The 19,056-nt window shown below is 37.4% G+C and overlaps 3 protein-coding genes, 1 non-coding gene and 3 pseudogenes across 9 annotated transcripts; 4 read left to right on the forward strand and 3 right to left on the reverse strand.

The window, feature by feature from the left end:
* Nucleotides 1-233: 233 nt before the first annotated feature.
* Nucleotides 234-2,997, forward strand: LOC104778368 (telomere repeat-binding factor 5-like; annotated as a pseudogene). The gene is made up of 8 exons (XR_015594620.1): nucleotides 234-516; nucleotides 629-756; nucleotides 846-930; nucleotides 1,518-1,599; nucleotides 1,754-1,948; nucleotides 2,058-2,141; nucleotides 2,292-2,490; nucleotides 2,580-2,997. The product of XR_015594620.1 is annotated as a telomere repeat-binding factor 5-like (transcript).
* A 216-nt stretch (nucleotides 2,998-3,213) lies between these two features.
* LOC104779364 (eukaryotic initiation factor 4A-1-like) lies at nucleotides 3,214-5,668 on the forward strand. The gene is made up of 5 exons (XM_087507136.1): nucleotides 3,214-3,440; nucleotides 3,947-4,015; nucleotides 4,100-4,203; nucleotides 4,304-4,734; nucleotides 4,840-5,668. The coding sequence occupies exons 2-5, from the start codon at nucleotides 3,948-3,950 to the stop codon at nucleotides 5,473-5,475; spliced, it is 1,239 nt and encodes a 412-aa protein (XP_087363262.1). The 5' UTR covers nucleotides 3,214-3,440; nucleotide 3,947; the 3' UTR covers nucleotides 5,476-5,668.
* Nucleotides 3,736-3,849, forward strand: LOC147947901 (small nucleolar RNA snoR98). The gene has a single exon (XR_015595703.1). It is a non-coding gene; the product is annotated as a small nucleolar RNA snoR98 (small nucleolar RNA).
* A 221-nt stretch (nucleotides 5,669-5,889) lies between the features above and the next one.
* Nucleotides 5,890-11,318, reverse strand: LOC104778370 (phospholipid-transporting ATPase 6-like). Of its 5 annotated transcripts, none has more exons than XM_087507129.1 (12): nucleotides 10,996-11,318; nucleotides 10,867-10,922; nucleotides 8,836-10,732; nucleotides 8,635-8,745; nucleotides 8,271-8,547; nucleotides 8,101-8,189; nucleotides 7,899-7,986; nucleotides 7,599-7,808; nucleotides 7,392-7,517; nucleotides 7,213-7,311; nucleotides 6,940-7,131; nucleotides 5,890-6,847 (listed from the first exon to the last, which is right to left on the reverse strand). In XM_087507129.1, the coding sequence occupies exons 3-12, from the start codon at nucleotides 10,668-10,670 to the stop codon at nucleotides 6,149-6,151; spliced, it is 3,726 nt and encodes a 1,241-aa protein (XP_087363255.1). In that variant the 5' UTR covers nucleotides 10,671-10,732; nucleotides 10,867-10,922; nucleotides 10,996-11,318; the 3' UTR covers nucleotides 5,890-6,148. The 5 variants fall into 5 exon arrangements, with proteins under 5 accessions (XP_087363255.1, XP_087363256.1, XP_087363258.1 ...); XM_087507130.1 differs by having other exon boundaries at nucleotides 10,818-10,922; XM_087507132.1 differs by having other exon boundaries at nucleotides 10,818-10,906; nucleotides 10,996-11,295.
* Nucleotides 11,319-11,743: 425 nt separating this feature from the next.
* On the reverse strand, nucleotides 11,744-13,475 carry LOC104778372 (protein translation factor SUI1 homolog 2). The gene is made up of 5 exons (XM_087507137.1): nucleotides 13,174-13,475; nucleotides 12,708-12,786; nucleotides 12,350-12,555; nucleotides 12,125-12,178; nucleotides 11,744-12,029 (listed from the first exon to the last, which is right to left on the reverse strand). Exons 2-5 carry the CDS (start codon nucleotides 12,742-12,744, stop codon nucleotides 11,985-11,987), a joined length of 342 nt encoding a protein of 113 aa, XP_087363263.1. The 5' UTR covers nucleotides 12,745-12,786; nucleotides 13,174-13,475; the 3' UTR covers nucleotides 11,744-11,984.
* Nucleotides 13,476-13,589: 114 nt separating this feature from the next.
* On the forward strand, nucleotides 13,590-14,854 carry LOC104779366 (putative F-box protein At1g55070 pseudogene; annotated as a pseudogene).
* Nucleotides 14,855-14,867: 13 nt separating this feature from the next.
* On the reverse strand, nucleotides 14,868-15,355 carry LOC104778373 (uncharacterized; annotated as a pseudogene).
* Between the last annotated feature and the right edge of the window lie 3,701 nt (nucleotides 15,356-19,056).

Consider the following 19,056-nt stretch of genomic DNA (forward strand, 5'->3'; position numbering starts at 1 on the left):
TTGAGACCATGAGAGAGAGTATATTTTGAACGGTCAGGATTTAGTCTAAAAATTCCGAGAAGATCAAGATTCGATTTTAACAGTGGGCCTTATTGTCGGTGAGGCCCATTCAAAAGCTTTATGATGAAGCCTTTTAAATGCTATATATTTTGTGTTGAAGAAAGAAAAAAAAGGGAGGTAGAAAAGCGGGAATACTGGAATTAGGAGGTGTCCGACTTGTTCTCCGGTGACGCACTGACGAAGAAGACGACGACTGTGTTTCGGTATATACGCTTATTTTAAGAGGTCGCTAGAGTTAACAGTAGCGAAAGAAAATTTGACTGAGAGAGAGAGAGAGAGAGAGAGGCGACGAAGGGATTAGAGATGCTAGGACATCGGAAAAATAAATGGACGGCGGAGGAAGAGGAGGCGCTTGTCGCCGGAATAGCCAAGCACGGTTCTGGAAAATGGGCGAATATCATAGAAGATCCCGAGTTTGCCCCTCATCTTCTAGATCGCACTAACATTAACCTCAAGGTATGTATATTCGTAAATTCCCAAAAATAAATCATCCATGGAAATCGATTGTGAGATTAGGGATCGTGATTTTGGTCTTCAATGTTTGGTTTTGTGTTTCGCAATTCCAAAGGACAAGTGGCGAAATATGAAAAATCGTGTGGGGAATTTGGAGAAATCAATCGTTTCCTCTTCTTCTCGTGTTGTTGTTAGCAACGAGCCTTCTCCAAGTAGTTCATCAGATATGAGCAATGATACTAGGTTTGTTACCTTGTTCTTTGATTTATGTGTGTTTTTCTCTAGGTTTAACAGCTTCTGCTGACACCTTCTCCTTTTTATCTTGTTGCAAGGTACGTTCCAATGGTTTTTGAGGCTATATCAACAATCAAGGATGAGGATGGTTCTGATATCAAGGAAATTCTCAGCTTTATCGAGGTGAAACGGATATTCACATTGAAGTATTTGTTTTCATGGTTTATGTTTTGACATTCATTACTCAGTTTAACTCAATTTCTTGGTAGAGTCACCTGAACTGAGTTGATAGATTGTGTATAATGGTCTGAAGTGAGTCAGTAACTGGTCACAACGGATAGAACATACAGATTTTTAGGATAGTTATCTGACAATTAGTTGTCGTAGATATATATATATATATATCTGTAGTGAGTAGTCTACCATAACCATGAAGACTGCAAACATTCTGATATCATTTGAATAGCATTACCAACTGGCCTGTTGGAATCTCTTTGTTGCGCTCAGTTACTGCAACTTTACGAAATGGTCAACAAATTCAGACCCAGGAAAAATTCTAAGTGTGGGTCTTGTTTCCTCCTTAGAAATTTGACCCCAATCATGAATCCTTTGCCTTCACCCACCCATGCTTCTGCATTCATTGTATCGTGGTTCAAGCTTTTGAAATAATAGTTTGCATATCTCTCATATTTATGTTCAATCATAACACCAAGAATATGATCTACGTTGATTCCAGTTGGACGTTAATCTTTGTGGTTGATCAATTGCAGGAACGACATGAGGTTCCAAAAACCATTAAGAAACTGTTGAGTAGCATTAAGAATCCTTGTTTCTCAAGACAGACTCAAAAAGGTAACTAGTTTTGTTTTCCTTGATGCGCGGTTTGTCACAAGCCTGTCTACTTTTCTCCAGACCCCCTCATCTATATTTGACAAGATGAAGTAATAATAAATTTGATTTGTGTTATATTGTTTCTATAAACTCAAAAAGTACTTCACAAATGCAGGTACGAAATCGTTACAAAATCTCCGCAACGAAAGCTGATAAACCAACACACATTCTGCATCCAAAAGATTACACGAACCCATCAGAGCTACCAAATACTTATGTGATATCAACAAAACTAAAAGAAACACAGGGGATAGATGCAGCAGCAAATAAAGTGGCAGAACGAATCAATGAGTTGGCAGAAGAATTTGACGTAATCTTACTTCTATGTACTTTGTGTTGCTCATCCAATTTAACGGTATCATAGCATCTAAAGATATGATCTCAGTTGAAAGTTATTCTCTGCGGTTGGTCAACTTCAGGTCGGGTACGAGGAGCGACAAGACTTTAGGATGTTTTTGAGTGAGTGCCTGAAAATTCTCGTTACTCGAGGCAAGCTGGAAAAGGTATCTTTATATTAACTGCACAGTTATTTATTTGAAATTTGATGCATCATCATCTATTACAACAAGATCGATTAGACACGCGTTCATAGTAAGTGTCAAATTCGGCTTATTATTATTCGATTAAAAATCAGAAGAGCTTGTGTAATGCAGGTATTAGATGGCTACAAGATGTCAGAATTAGAACGCAAAGTGTTGGAAATAGCACCAGAAGTTGTAGCAATGAAACTAGCAGAGTCAGATAACAAAAGGTTGATAGCAGCAGAGGCATTGGAAGAAGAAAAACGAATGCACAAGTTGGTGGAAGAAAGCAATACGATGCTTCAGTTATGCTTAGAAATCCACCAACAATGTATGTAATCTCAAGAAACCTACCTGGCACATCGATTGACATCATATAATCATCATGATCATCACTGTCGTTTGCTTTGGTTCTTGCAGGTGCTCTTGGAGAAGAGGTTGTTCTATGGTAGTAGACGCGATCGTATAGTATCTGGTTTGGTTCAGTTTAGATAAGTGATTTCATATGACTTTCTAACCAACTAAGTGTGCGTGTCCAGTTGTGTTTTTGTAGATAGTTGTAGTGAGGAACTAATGTTTTTTGTTCATAAAAAAGTGTTAAGCATTTAAAATAGATATAAATTGATTTTTGTTTTCTCTAGAAAGTGGTGTGTTCGTCTATTCTCTATTGAGTCATGAGAATGCTTTGCTACGTCATAAAGCATCAAAAGGTGTTGGAAAGTATAAAGCTTTACAAAGAAATTTTGGTCTATTTTTTTCCAATGACAAAAAGTTGGTATGGTGTAATCATATTTCTACTTGAAAACAACAACTTAGTGATTTGATATTTTCTTTTACATGTTGGTATGCAATTGCGATTCAGAATCCTTTTTGACATTGGTTGGAAATAAGTTTATTGATAAAACAGTATTTGCAGTTTTCCACACGAGAAAATTTTAGGAAAAATCCAAAATCGAAAAGGAAAGAGGAAAGTAGGGGTAAAATTGGAAAAACAGAAAAGTGAGGAAAGAAAGAACAATTCTAAAAAGGAAAAGGAAAACCCTAACAAAGGTCACAGAGATTAATAAAATTAAAAAAAAAAAAAGGGAGTATAAAAGTGGGTAACACGTATCGGTTCTCTCTCTCTACCTCAAATTTTTATTTGCATCCTTTCGATCTCTATTCTCTCTCTCTCTACAAACCAGATCCGAGTTTCCGAGATTTCAAGAAGCTACCTAACAACAAAGTCCTTTACTTTTGCTCTCAAAGCTTTCATCTTTCATTCAACTACTTAAGCTCCAGGTTTGTAATTCTCTCTGTTCTTCTTCTTCTTCTTCTTCTTCTCTGTTATTTGTTCCTTTTGTGTTTAGATGAGACGATTGGATCTCTTTGCGATTTGCTTCGATTCCATCTGGGTCGATTTCAAAGTTTTAAATTTTGATGCTTGTAAATCTGTGATTCAACTAGTTGCTCAAACCCTTTATTTCACTCGATTTGATTTTGCAGGTTAAGCTTTTTGATTGTTTGATACTTAATGTTTATTATTATTATTATATGCTTTTCTGGAGAGGTAGATATTTTTTTGAATGGTATCTATGGATATTGGATGAACCGTATACCTATATTTCTCTCCTGACATCTAATAAATTCAGATATTAATGCTTTTGTTCCTCTCTTTATGGACTTCGAGTTTGGCTATTCTGTTACATTCTTGCTTTTCTTACAACTCTATGGATGGCTTGTTCAATTTATCTTTAGCTATTTTTGGGGTCTAACACTTTATCTCTTTTGTGTATTGTTTGTTGTAGTATGGCAGGAACAGCACCGGAAGGTACACAGTTTGATACGCGTCAGTTTGACCAGAGGCTTAATGAAGTGTAAGTCATCTATATATTATTTCAATATTCAGGTTTGATTTGATTTTTTCGTATTTGCTAATCTTGATTTTTCTTTGGGTGCAGCCTCGATGGACAGGATGAGTTCTTCACCTCATATGATGAGGTCCATGAGAGCTTTGATGCCATGGGTTTGCAAGAGAATCTTCTTAGGGGTATCTATGCTTACGGTAAGTGAGGAACAAACAACTATAGAAACAATATTTTTGTTTGTGTGTGTTTATGTTGGGATTCCTATAAATTTCATCTCATCTGGATATTTTTTTCTAGGTTTTGAAAAGCCTTCTGCTATTCAGCAAAGAGGAATTGTACCCTTTTGCAAGGGTCTTGATGTGATCCAGCAGGCACAGTCTGGTACTGGAAAGACCGCCACTTTCTGCTCTGGCGTCTTGCAGCAGCTTGACTATACCCTTGTCCAGTGCCAGGCTCTCGTTTTGGCTCCTACCCGAGAGCTTGCTCAGCAGATTGAGAAGGTCATGCGTGCCCTTGGTGACTACATTGGCGTCAAGGTTCATGCCTGTGTTGGTGGAACCAGCGTCCGTGAGGATCAGCGCATTCTCCAGGCTGGTGTTCATGTCGTCGTTGGAACTCCTGGTCGTGTGTTTGACATGCTTCGAAGACAATCTCTTCGCGCTGACTCCATCAAGATGTTTGTCCTTGATGAAGCTGATGAGATGCTCTCCCGTGGTTTCAAGGATCAGGTTTGTCTTTCCTTTACAAAGTGTTATCATATCCCTAGTATGTTTGTTTGTTATGAAAGTGTGATCATGACTTGGTTATATGTTGTTTTCTGGTGAATTTTGCAGATCTATGACATATTCCAGCTTCTCCCACCTAAGATTCAGGTTGGAGTATTCTCCGCAACGATGCCACCAGAAGCTCTTGAGATCACAAGAAAATTCATGAGCAAACCAGTGAGAATCTTGGTGAAGCGTGATGAGCTCACACTTGAAGGTATCAAGCAATTCTACGTGAACGTGGAGAAGGAAGAGTGGAAGCTCGAGACTCTCTGCGATCTCTATGAGACTCTAGCCATCACGCAGAGTGTCATCTTCGTCAACACTCGTCGCAAGGTCGACTGGCTCACCGACAAAATGAGAAGCCGTGACCACACAGTCTCAGCAACTCATGGAGACATGGACCAAAACACAAGAGACATCATCATGAGAGAATTCAGGTCTGGTTCTTCTCGTGTTCTCATCACAACCGATCTCTTGGCTCGTGGTATTGATGTGCAGCAAGTCTCTCTGGTCATCAATTTTGACCTCCCAACTCAGCCGGAGAACTACCTTCACCGTATCGGAAGAAGTGGACGGTTCGGGAGAAAGGGTGTGGCGATTAACTTTGTGACTCGTGATGATGAAAGAATGCTGTTTGATATTCAGAAATTCTACAATGTGGTCGTTGAGGAGCTGCCATCAAACGTGGCCGATTTGCTGTGAAGAAGAAGGTTACTTGTTTTTCAAGTTTCTTATTTGCGTTTTGACCCGTTCCTCTCTTTCTTTCTTTCTTTCTCTGAAAGTCTGAATCATCCATACATCTTTTTTTTTCATTCTCTAGTATTCTTCATCAACTTTGTGAAACATATGTCTCGTCTGACCATTTTTCGTTTAAATCACATGCAATATTTATTTCTTCGATTGTGTATGATCCACAAATCTTTCGTAATTATATGTCTTATGTCATAGAGAGATGCTGTGCCTGCTTTACGGTTTTGTCACAGAAATACTTCATCTCATTCGATAGTTTTAGTTCAAATATGGAATACCTTCGGGAAAGAAAACGTCAACCATTTTTCTAATCAGTAATCACAACACTGTTATGTGAATACTGTCGGGAAAGAAAACGTCAACCAATTTGGCTAATCACATCTCTTTTTCCGTCTTTTCATTAGTGTAAATACACACAAACACAATACAACATTCCCTTCTTTCTTCTACTTTTGTCTAAATTGTATAAACCATTTGATTAGTAAAGAACATAATTAAATAAATAAAAAGTCTCTTTTCTTTCATCTAACACGAATCCAATTTTCTCATTCTTCATATGACGATTTCCCGAGAAAAATGTCACAGTAAATATATATTTAAAAAAACTTACTTGGTCTCTCCATCATCAAGTCTGTTGCGAGGTTGAAGATGTATCATTAGACGATGTTCCACTCATTACACTTAAAACTGAATGCTTCCTTTGAAGCTTTCCTCTTAGCTGCCTGATCTTAGCATCAACTCGAGCCGTGAACCCAATCTTTGTCTTCTCTCTTGCCTTTGACTTCTCTCGTTTCCACATTCGTTCATCCTCTACATCAATCCTGAAATGCTTGATCTCTTGTATAATGTGATGGTCAAGAGGGTTCACTGATCTTTGGTATGAAATGTGGAACAAGTAAGGAAGTGTTGTGGCGGCTATGACCAGTAGTGAAGTTAGCCAGAAGATGGGTGCAGGCGCTAGAGTCTCAGCCAGCATGTGAAAGATGTTACCGGAAAGTTTTGGTGGTAACATACCGTAAAGAGCGAGGAAAACGTACCAAGCTCCTATGCTTCCCCAAATCATTACGTGTTGGATCCAAGTGAAGTGACTCATGGTTAGAGCGATTTGAACATTCACTGCCCAGATGATGCATGTGAACATAGCGGTTCCCATGGCATTCATGTCTGCGGTTTGGCCATCTGAGCGGAATGATTGGACATGGAAGATTCCAAGGTTTAGTGTAAAGATGACTATGGATGCGTAAACTCCATTCCCCATCCATCCAAGGATTCTGTACCAGTCGAAGAAGAGGTTCTTGGGGCCTTGTTGATACAATGCAGGGAACTAGAAAAGAAGACAGTCCAAGAAATGAGTCAAGATTCAAGGAGGTTTGCTTTTTTTATATGTGAAAGGTGATGGAAAGGACTTTATATTACCTGTAAGCAGACATCAGATGGAACATCTTGTTCAAAAACTCCGAGGGAAATGACGGGGAGAGAAGTGAGAACAACGTTGAAGAGTAATAAGTAGGAGTCATTGTAAATTGATTGGCCAGAAAACCCCGTAAAGGCTTCGAAGTAGAAGAGAGTTAGACCAAATGTTATGTTCTTGTAGAAGAAATAACAAATCTGTGTGAAAAATAACAATTAAGAATCACGATCAAGTATATATATTATGCTGTTGGTGAGTTAGATCAATGCATATATTACCATCTGAGCTATTCGTTTGTAGCACCAGTGTCCGTGGACAACAAGTAGTCTCTCAAGAAACCGAAACTGGGCTATGGAGAAGTCACTTGCCATTACAGCCTGCATAGAAACAGAAACAAATATTCTCAGAAAAAACTTAACCATATCTCACTGTGCTGAAGAAAAGTTTGTTTAAGCACCTGCATGCCTTCAACGCCACTGATTCCTACACCAATATCAGCTTCTTGAATCATTCCGACATCGTTTGCACCATCTCCGATTGCCAAAGTTGTTTTTCCTGTTCCTTCTTTAGCTAGCCTTGTCACCTTAAAAACCAAGATAAACAAATATGGTTATGTGTGCGTCCATGTCATGTTCTGCAATAAATAAAGATTTTTTATTCGTACAAGTGCTTTCTGTTTGGGAGAGACACGACAGCATATCACTGATGCACAGTCAACCGCAAGGGCAAGAAACTGATACTTGACATCATCTTTCAAAGCATATGTAAGTGTCTTTCCATCAATGATCAAAGCAAATGCTGCATGTGGATCCTTTTCAATTTTAATCATCTGTGAAGCATTTGTGATCTGCATCAATATGTTCTCCTTTGCAGCCTGACCATTAACAAGTTTTGGTATCACATACAAGATTCTACTGAAACAGTAAATGTAAGTTTTTCATTATAGCATCGACCTAATACATACAGCTTCAGAGTTTTGTGATGATTCCTCTACAGTTGCAAATGAAATAGATATCTGCTTCATACCCTGACGAAGTAAACTGCATGCATATCTGCATTTGGCCAACCAAAGAACTCAATTAGTCCACTTAGTCCTTGAAACAAAACTACATATAGAATACAGTTTAGAAGAGTCTCTGTGGTATCAGTAACAAAGAAGAACAAACCCTATGTTTATTGCTGTCTCCATCTTATCTCCTGTCAAAACCCATATCTTAAGACCAGCTTGGGCTAGGTTATCTATGCATTGAGGTACCTGAAGTGAACTAACAAACAGTAAGTTGAAAAGGACTGCTTCTATGAACATAATCACAGTAAGTTGAACACTGCTTCATACCCCTTTTTGCAGTTTGTCCTCCACAGCAGTAGCTCCCACAAGCATCAGTTCCTTCTCCATCATATCTGATACCTTCTCAAGCATTTCATCTCTATCAGCTCCAACTGAAGTTTTGGCTTTGTGAAACTCATTGTTCCATGCTGAATACTCAGTCTCATCCAGCTTTCTGTAACCAAGTGCCAATGTGCGTAAACCAGCTTCACCGTATTCATTCAAGTGCTTGGAAGTAGCTCCTAGATACTCTTTTCCATTCTTTGATAAACGATCAAATATGATGCTGCAGGAAAGAAAACATTAAATTTTGGTTAGAAGAGTAATGATGAAAAGCAAAATTGGAATCTGGCTTGAAGTTATGCAATCAAACCTGTCAGCTCCTTTACAGAGTAGAAGAATCTGCCCTTCCTCATCTCTGACAATTGCAGACATTCTTTTTCTTTTGCTAGTGAAGTCTAATAGATTCAATATTTTGTATTCTCTGTAAAATAACCACCACATTACACATCTATACGCAGAGAGATCAACAAAATATCAAACATGGAAATGATTAAGTTACACACAGTCTCACCTAACAACTGGCTGGCCTGAAGATAAAAACCGTTCAGCAATAAACACACTTGATTGAGTTCTCTTAGTAAACTCAAAACCAAACTCCCTAGAAGCAACAAGGAAAGCAACTTCATCAGGAGACTCAGCTTCATAAGTAAACTTCCCAGTATCTTCATCCACCTCAGGAATTGCAGTATGACAAACTGCGAGTATACGGAAAAACATCAAAATGTCATCTGAGTTAGGCTCATTTAACCAGTTCTCATCCATTAGACGGTTATCTTCAAAACTAAAACCCTTAACACCAGTGCTCTTCTTCTGATCCTTCTCGTCGCTAGCAGTGACTACAGTCTCCAGTTCAAATTCTACTGAAGCCTTGCTGGCAAGTTTTGCATACCGTTGTGTCCTGCCTTTAGTCGCTGGAAGGTTTGTAACTTCTTCACCTTTCTCTTCAAGATCCATCGCCATCTGCTTAGCAGCAGCTAGTTCAACTTCACTGGTACGGACACCATAAGAAGTGCCCGCAATTGAGCATTTCAGAAAGTCCATCTGATTACATGTCAAAGTTCCTGTTTTATCAGAAAGGATGGTATCAACTTGTCCCAGCTCTTCGTTTAAGTTCGACGTCCGTGCTTGAGCGGGAGTCCCACTCTCACTATCATACAACTGCAAGTCTTGGTTTATGAAATGTGCTTGCAAGACTTTAACTACCTCGATGGAAACATACAATGAGATGGGAATCAAGTAACCATAAAGCAAGAGAGCAGTGATCAAATGAACAACCCAAGCATACAGAGGATTAGTAGGATTTGTTAAGCTCTCAGGCTTGTCTGGCCGCAAGTACCACCAATCTGCCATCAAGAGTTTTGTCATCACAGCAAATCCCAAAGAGCTTATGAAGGAAACAGTCAAGAGAAGGGCAAAGAGAGTGTATATAATGTAATCCATTCTCTTTTCAATCCTGCTTCTCTTTGAAGGAGACTTTGTTGAGTTCTGCATTACTTTTGTGTCATGACCAGTAAAGACCACCACCCCATAGATATAAGCTGTGTTCCTGAGCTTTGAGTCTCTCAAGAGAATCTGGTTAGGATCAAGTGGATAAACCTGGCCATCACACTCAAGATTACCAACAAAGGTATACAGGTTCGGATTAGGATCTTCGCATTTGATCGTTCCAGAGAAGTTCTGAAAAGATTCATCCTTCTCCAAAGCCAAAGTAGCATCCAAACATCTCTTTACTTTCAAGTTAGTTTCTCCGTCTAAGTTCATCGTCTCCACATAACAGATCCCATCCTCATAACTCGAAGACAACAAGAACAAATCAGCCGGGAAAAACTCATCTTTCTCCACCCTTACCACATCTCCCACACGGATATTTTTCCACGCCCTACGACCAAACTCCCCACTCCCTTTATGAACACTAGCTTTCCTAGAGTTCACCGCAACGTCCTGCATAAAGCGGCGCCAATCCTCCAAGGCCTCTTTACCCATACTAAGCCCGACAACGAAAACCAAAGGAGCAATCATGCTCCATTTGTTAAAAGGGGAGAGAGGAAACACAGAGAGGATGGCAGCAACCAAAAAGTAGAAGTTGGCAACGCGGTGGAATTGCTCGTACAAGCATTTAGGTAAGAAAGTGAGCAAGTTATACCTAGTGGTGGATACATAGTTTGAACGGTACCTAAGGAGTTTAGTAGCCAAATGCAAATGAGGCTCGTTACAATGAACGATTCTGGTGTAACCAGGACCGTTAATAACATGAGGACCTTGGTCATCAAGAGTTTTAGGCCTAAGACATCTAAAGGTATAGAAATGGCTTTTACGAATCCTTGATCTAATTCTACGACGAGCCATTAATTTATTTACTCTTCACCTCAAAATCGTAAGACAAACACCATTAACTGTCGTCCTTGATACTGCCAAAACGTATAAATTAGTTAGCACATACCAAAATATGATCCAGATTCTATTAAAAAAAAAAACTGAATTTAGGTTTCGGACAATATGAAAAAATCAATATGGAATCCTCCGAAAATGGGGTGCATCTAACCCTCCCAAAACTTGTAACACAAGACAGAGAGAGAGAATCCCTTGAAGATCACGTCACTGAAGGTTAAAGAAAAGAGAGATTAGTGATCGGAGAAAAATTTTAATCGCGAGAGAGAGAGAGAGAGATTACCTGAAATCGGTAGGGTCGTTCATGATCAACACGAAGAAACACGTTTTTTCTTTACCTCAGGAATGAACCAAAAACGAATAAAAAAGTTTGGTGTGGTGGCTAAATGAGAGAGGGAGAGAGAGAGATCCAAACAGAGAAGAAGAAAAGAGAAATGAAGGGAGAAGAGAAGAGAGGGCTCCTCTGGTTCTCTCTCTCTCTCTCTCTATTGTCTAAACAAGGAAGAGAGGGTTAGAGGTTAATCTCTCCTTCTCCTTCCTTCACTCTCTCCTCTCTTGACTGCATTTGCAAACTCTCAAATCCAACGCAGCAATTCTCCCTTTCCTATTTTTAATTTCTGACTTTTTTTCTAATTAATACCTTAATTACTTCTGTCCAAAAAGTTACCAAGCTTAACTGGTTTATTCTTTCTGGTTGACTCAAAAAATAGTGATCTAAAATAACTTACACACATTATTAAGAAAGTAATCTTACATTATATACATCTTAACTGATATTAAATGATATATTGACTAACTAACATAATTTAGATTCATTGTTGTAAATGAAAGTCAAAAAAAGGAAAAAAAAAAAAAAGATAATTAAACCCATTATTCTTTAGGCTAGAAATCAACACAAAGTGTGTAAGAATCTAACCATTTTCAAGTGCTTACTATATGACTACCAATCACGTGCCTGGAATCATCAGTACAGGAACCAGACGAGCAAATGGTTCAGAAACCGGTTTGGTTTTACGCATCAGACATCGAAGTTGAATTCAGAGAGAAATTTTTATTGATATTAATCTCACACTACAAAATGCAAACGACAAGTTTTTCGTTGATACATTTTTATACTCGCTCACAACTCACAAGCAAACTTCTTTTCTGATACAATACTGTATATATAATAAAAGCATTCATACATTTAAGTGATGTTTTTTTTTTATACTTCCTTTTGGCTGATTCCGTAAAAATACAAGTTGATCAACGAGTATCTCTCTTTAGAATTCCTCAAAAACCATGGATTTTAATGTTATCCTTCTTCACAAGCCCAGCCTGTTTCAAAAACATTTCTCAGATCAGGGATTACAATGTTTCCAACTTCAAGACCACTAACGATGGAACTAGGATAACAAAAATATGATGATTACCTGAACAAGGAAGGTGGAGACGTTCTTCCTCTGATCGCCTTGTAGCTGAATAACCTACAAACAACATATTCAAACTGATATTAACTCATCTTAGCTACTACAAGCAAATCCAAAATGCTTCATTATCAAGTCTCGAAAGCTATGGTATAGCTTCTTGGTTCGAGACCGCAAGCCTTGACGCTGTAGAAGACGTAATAACGTTTTAAAAGGAAGACAGGAACACACCTGTCCTAATTCAGAGTCCTGGACGACAGTGCCATTGCAGCAGAATTCTTTCTTAAGGTCTTTAAGGATCTTGCTATAGCTATACTCTTTCTTAAGTCCCTGGACAGTTGTCAAGCTTTTCCTACCATTACGCTGCTGAACACGAATGTGCACGTATTCCTTTGTTCCCGCCCCAACGTCCTCAGCATTTGCATCAGCAAACGGATCTTTATATCACCAAAAACACACACACAAAACAATAGCATAAGAAGATCATATAACATAACATAAGAAATACTCCATCATATATCATCATCATTATCATATTCACAACAATTTCAAACAGCACAATGCTATAATTTCGGAAGAATGCGCTTACCAAAGGCAGTGGGGACTTGAACTTCAAGATCAGACATGAACCTTAAGTTGATACAAGGGAGCGCAAACGAGACAAGGGCCTGAACATAAAAAAAAAAAAAAAAAAAAACAGAACAAAAGTCGAATTAAGTAACATAACGTAAAAGGCAACACTGGTGATCGTTAGTGATGATATCTGATTAAAAGATAAATCAAACGAGCAGCTTCATAGCATCAGAGATAGATTCTTATAGCCAAAATGCTAAAAAAACATAAACCATTTTCTGCAAAAGTCTCAATTGCGTAAAACATATTATTATAGGATTCCAAAATCAAATCAAAACAAACAATAACGTAATCTCTGTATCTAAAATCGAATTTCAATTTCTACAAAATAAAGCTTATCAAGAAGAATGAATCATTCAACCAAGGATTAGTGGGGGAGGAGGAGAAACGACAAATCATAAAAAAAAGAGAGAAATTTTCACCTGATCAAGAAGAAGAGATTAGGGTTTCGATGATTTTGATTATATGAAGAAGGGATAGAAAATGGAAACCCTAAAATTCGGACCAAAGGGGCAAGCAAAGGCTTCTTGTCTGAAAATCACGAGAGGAAGAGCTACAAAATCGATTCTGTTTTCAATTCCGACCCAATAATATTCTTATTTTTTTTTTTAATTAATTAATTTTAGAAAAACCAAAAGAAAAAGTAAATAAAATAAAGTCGGCGAGTCCGGCACGGCATCGATTCCCTCCCACTCATCATCTATCTAGTTGCGTCCTTTATCTCAACTCTTTATTACTAGGCCGGAACAAAGCCCATTATAAAGCCCAACTTACTGGAGCGTGTGTCATAAGTTCTGGAACCGTCGAAAGCAGAGCCGAATTCTCTCCTCCTATGGCGATGAGAAAACGTAAGCAGCAGGTCACGGAGGAAAACCTAACCCTAACTGTATCCGGATCATCCAGTGAACGATGTGCAATGGAATACTTTGCTCCGATCCCTGTTGATCTCTTCATCAGAATCTTGTCGAGGTTGTTATCCGCCAGGTCTATGGCTCAGTGTCGTTGTGTATGTAAGCTCTGGTCGTCCATAATTCGCCGTCAAAATTGTAATCAGTTGTTCCCGATCAATTCTCCGGATCCACCGAGGCTCCTTTTCTCCTTCGTACTTGGAGATCAACTCTACTTCTGCTCGGCACCTCAAAAACTTGATAACAACAACAACAACTCTACTGTTGTAAAAAACTCTACTGTTGTTACAGCCACGTTTCATCGCACATTTCCCCGTAGCACAGTTTTCTCTCAAACCTATCGCCCTGTTCGTGGAATTGTTTGTCACCAACTTGAGAAAGAGAATCATGTCATGGCTGTGATCTCTAACCCCATCACAGGAGAGTCCGTAGCAACACCCAAAGTGAAAACGTATTTTGGGTATGATCCGATTGGAAATAAATTCAAGGTATTGTGCTTAACTTGGTCTCATCGTCGAACACTTGAGCATCAAGTTCTCACATTAGACACTGGAAGAAAACTCTTGTGGAGAAAGATCCCATGTTGCATATCTTATTCTCCTCTAGATGATAATGGGATATGCATCAATGGTGTTTTGTATTACACAGCATCTGTCGCAAAACGTATGATCGTCTGCTTTAATGTTAGGTCCGAGACATTCGATTTTATAATCAGGAGACCTGAGAGGTTATCTTTTATGGACGTGACTCCCTACTCTGGTAAACTACAAGGGTAAACTAGGTGCAGTTGATACTCAGGACCATGACGATGGTTTTGTGTTTTGGGTTTTAAAAGATGCCGAGGAACATAAATGGTCAAAGCATATATTGGTGACCCCCGTTCAATGAAATACAGAGCATGTATCCGCTGTTGGAGTGACTGATGATCATAGAGAGGAAATTGTCTTTTCACCAAACTATGCACCAAAAGGTTCCTTTTACATTTCTTACTACAATCTCCAGAGCAACACTATGGTAAGAGTAAGAGTTTTTATTCCAGGATTTGAACTTCTTAACGGTTGTAGTATTTACACCTTCCCAAACTATGTAGAGGATGTGAAGCTTCTTTAAATTTTAAGTGTTTTATTGGATCTTTATGCAGTACTCTTTCAAGTGCTCACTTCTTTGCTTCTATAATGAAAGTTTGAAGCCATAAAACACAAAGACTAGATGAGAAGTAGACAATCTCGAACTATAAAATAGAGTAATTCACAATCCCATACAAACACCAATAATAATGCATCAATCATATTCTAGCCAAAACCTCTTATCAAAACACAATTAATATGAAGTAGTTCCAACATGACCAATAATAATATGGCAAATCAAATAGCTTTGGAGGATAGATATTTAAATGACAAAAACATACATCTCTACTGAAGCTTAGACTTCCATGATGTTCTTGGTCTTGGGAGGATATAAGGAGTAAAGCTTGACCGACCTCTCTAAAACCACAAGTTGTGCCTTAGCTTCAGCATAAGCCTCATTCACCTTGGATTGGTCAGTGAGATTCTTGTTCATGCGGAAGCCATCCAAATCAAAGTCCTTCGCTTAGTGTACTCCCTCAAGTTGTAATGAGGGTACTGACGCCCCGCTCGAAGCAGGGCACGACAGAGGCTGACAACTTCACTTGTAGAAGAAACCATTGCAAGATTAACTGCAATCAGTTAACAAAGAATACATAAACAGGAATGATTAGCAATGCCGAAAAGGAAAAGATTCATTAATCAGTAATCACCAATATCAAAGCCATACAATTCCAAAAGGCTCCTCCAATTCAACACAAATCAGAACATATCCCAGCAAAACTAAAATCATACAAACCGAATAATGAAATCGGAAACTAAACAGGCAGACAGAGACAAATCAATTTCGAAAAGAAAAAAAAAACATGAGAGAAACGTACCGCCGTAACCCAGCGAGGAGATATGGTGAACCAAGCTCAGAACACACAGATTTATCTTCTCGCCGGAGATCGGAGAATACAGAGTTTTAACTTTGAAGGGTTTTTTCCCGCCGAGATAAGTCATAAGAGAGAGAATCGAATTCGTTGTATAAGGCAAAGCATGATGGCGACTGCGGGCCTATATTTTATTTAAAAGTTTTAATTACAAGATTTTCACCATCAACACTATATTTTTACCAAAATTATTAAATTTGAAGTTGTAATTAATAGTTAATTTTATTTATTTTATTTGATGTTTAAGATGGTATATATGTAGTTGTATTTGATTGTTAAATCTAGGATTTAACTGTAGTATATCACACCACAATTTGCTTTTATACATTAACATAATTTAGTCATTTTAAATATGTATAATGTTTTCATATTGATGATGTTAACAAAACAATAGAATGATGATTTACCCTTGTTGTAGCACCAAATAAATAATATTTTTAATTAATAATATCGATTTAAACTGTCCCGCCATATAATCCTGTTTTTAAACATATTAGTCTTATTTATAATGATCTGAACTATTGTAAAAAAAAATTACCTTATTTAGAAAGTTATACATACACTTTTAATATATGTTTCTATTAAAAAAGATCAAATTGCAAAATATGCGTAAAACTTGTATTTTTATTATACATATGTTTTACATAATAAATTAATTTTAAAAACAAATAAAATCATATAAGGATGAAAGGAGAGAAATAAATTGGAAAATGGTAATTGGGATTTATTTGCTAGTGATTTTAGAAAATTTTGTTAAATATGATAAATATTAGTTTCTCATTTTCTTAATAGACCATAAATGTCATTGACATAGGTTAGGTTGTAAATAGTTTAGAACTTTAAGTTTTTTTTACAAAATGTACTTGCAAAATGTATATATATATGTATATATTTATATTTATAATTTAGGTTGTAGTATGTTGTATGTTTGTGTTACATTTCTTACTTTTGATATAGAACTCAGTTACTTTTATGTGTGTTTATGCGGGTAAATATGAATTGTAATTATAAATTTGCTTAATATGTAGATTTTTTTTATTATGATAATAAGTATATTGTGTATTAAGTATATCCAATTATAAAAAAATAGAGTGGCTTGTAATAAGAAATAGTGTATATAAAAAAACCTAAAATTTTGAAAGTATTAATACCATATTATAAATATTTAAAATATTTTACAGTTTTTGAGGTCAGGTGGGTATTACAATATGAAATGTTTACAAAAACAACAAATACTCCATTATATTACATTTTCCATATGATCCCTTTTCTAAGCATTGCTTTTAGTTTTTTTTAAAATGTATGATATGTCAAAGAGTTTTTTTTTTCTAACTTTGCACAATAATACCACAGTTGGGTAAATACAAGACCTTTAATCACTCACTTGCAGGTGGAAAATCGCCTACTACAAAGACGCCCACAGATTGCTGCAGTGGCCTCTAGAATGGATTTAGCTGACTAGACGTTGCACTTGGTCTCCTTCTCAACGTAATCTAGACACTCCAAAAAAAGCTTGAAGAGATGTTTGCTTCCTATCTGTCGGAATCAAGGAGTATACTACAAACCGTTGCAAATGCTGGAATGGATGTGGAATTTCGTTGGAGAGAAGTTTGGTTCTTGCCGAACAAAAGCAAGCTCAAATTACACAATTGACGAGTGAACTGTCAGCCACCCAAAAACCACGGTCTTTGGATGATATTCTAAATGGATGAGGTGAGAGTGACAAGATAAGTCTTGTCTTAGAAAAAAACAGCTGATTTTTTTTAAAAAAATGTCTGTTTTCTGCAGGTAGGGTGGTGTTGAAAACTTCACGTTTTCTCTATTGACTTTTGAGTAGGCCTGCGATTATGACCCGAACCGATTTGTCTAAACCGAACCGAACTGAGATTTGTGAAAATCGGTTCGGTTTGTCTTAATTGAGTAAACCGAACGGAATTATTTTATTTTCAATCAGAAAACCAAAATTTTCGGTTTGGTTCACCCAAACCGAACGGTTAACCGAGGAAGAAAACCCTAACCAATGTAGTCTCCAATCTTCTCTATTTGTATCTCTCCTCTACCATTTATCTTCTCCTAAGCCACCAATCTTCTTCGATCTGTCTTCTTCTCCCTTTTCTCCTCCTTCTTCTTGATATCTTTTTCATCTTCTTCTCCCTTTTCTCCTCCTCCTTCTTTTTTGGTCGGATCTCTTCTTCTTCTCTTTAACCTTAACTTTCATCTTCTCCATCTCTACCGAATCACGATCAGCCAAAACACATCAATTACAGACTTTCCAAAGCCATCACGAGAAGAATTAAGCAGCATCAGAGAAAGCTATTACTCTAACTTTGAATTCACGATCGTCAAGCCGCCGTCGAAGAGAATTAGGATTACAGAAGGAAAGTTATGAAACACACGGTTTCATAATTTGCTGGTCAAATATTTTTTGGGCTTGGCCCAACTTTTTAGTTAAAATAATAAACATTTGGCCCAACTTTTTAACTAAAATAGTAACCGAAATAACCAAATCCTCTGAACCAAAATAACCGTAACCGAACTGATCTGAACCGATCTATTAGTTGGTTAGTTTCGGTAGAATTTTCAATTTCTGAATTACCCGATAACCGAAAAAACCGACCCGATTTACCCGAAAAAAACGAATTCGCAGGCCTACTTTTGAGTGTAAAAACCTCTGATTTTCTTACCAAGTTACATATACATACATTACATATAATGTGTCAAGTCTTAAGAATTCTCTGTCGGTTGAATTTACTTTGATCTCGATAAAACATAGAGGGTATGATACCTTTCCTAAATGTCTTAACCTTCAAACTTACAGACAAGATTAATACTTCTGGTTCTGTTTCACCCTTTTTTTTGGTTTTAACGGTTTCTCTTATTCTCTGTTTCTATCTCGTTTAAAGCTTTGGGATTACATTTATGGCGAAGCTACTGTAATGCGTTTTATTGTTTGTTTGTTTAGGAGAGAAGACAAGTGTAGTTAAGTCTTTAAATGCTGAAAAATCGTGTCGATGGATTTTTCAGCCCCAATTTAGTTGCAGATCTGGAGCTTTTACTGGGTTTTTCAATAAAGGTTTGAAAATCTTACTGTTTTTGTGGTAATGGGTGAGAGGCAAACAATTAGGGATGTCAATTGGGCTTAGAGACCATGGGCTGACCATGTCCAAATTAAATTGGACCGGTTATGGTCATGACCAAATTTGAAGCGGTCAAATGGACCCAAAAACAATTTAGTCCGCGGGCATGGTCTGTCTAATAATCCTTCAAAGTTAGGGATTCCAAAATTTAGGGAATTTTTTTTGTTTATTTCGTCATTTTTATGATTCAAGACTAGAGAATAAAGACCATGTGCAATTTCCATGAACAAAACTTCAATTTATAAGTTTTATATGAATTTT

This window comes from Camelina sativa, chromosome 3 (genome assembly GCF_030686135.1).
Source record: "Camelina sativa cultivar CO46 ecotype springtype chromosome 3, ASM3068613v1".
NCBI lineage: Eukaryota > Viridiplantae > Streptophyta > Magnoliopsida > Brassicales > Brassicaceae > Camelina > Camelina sativa.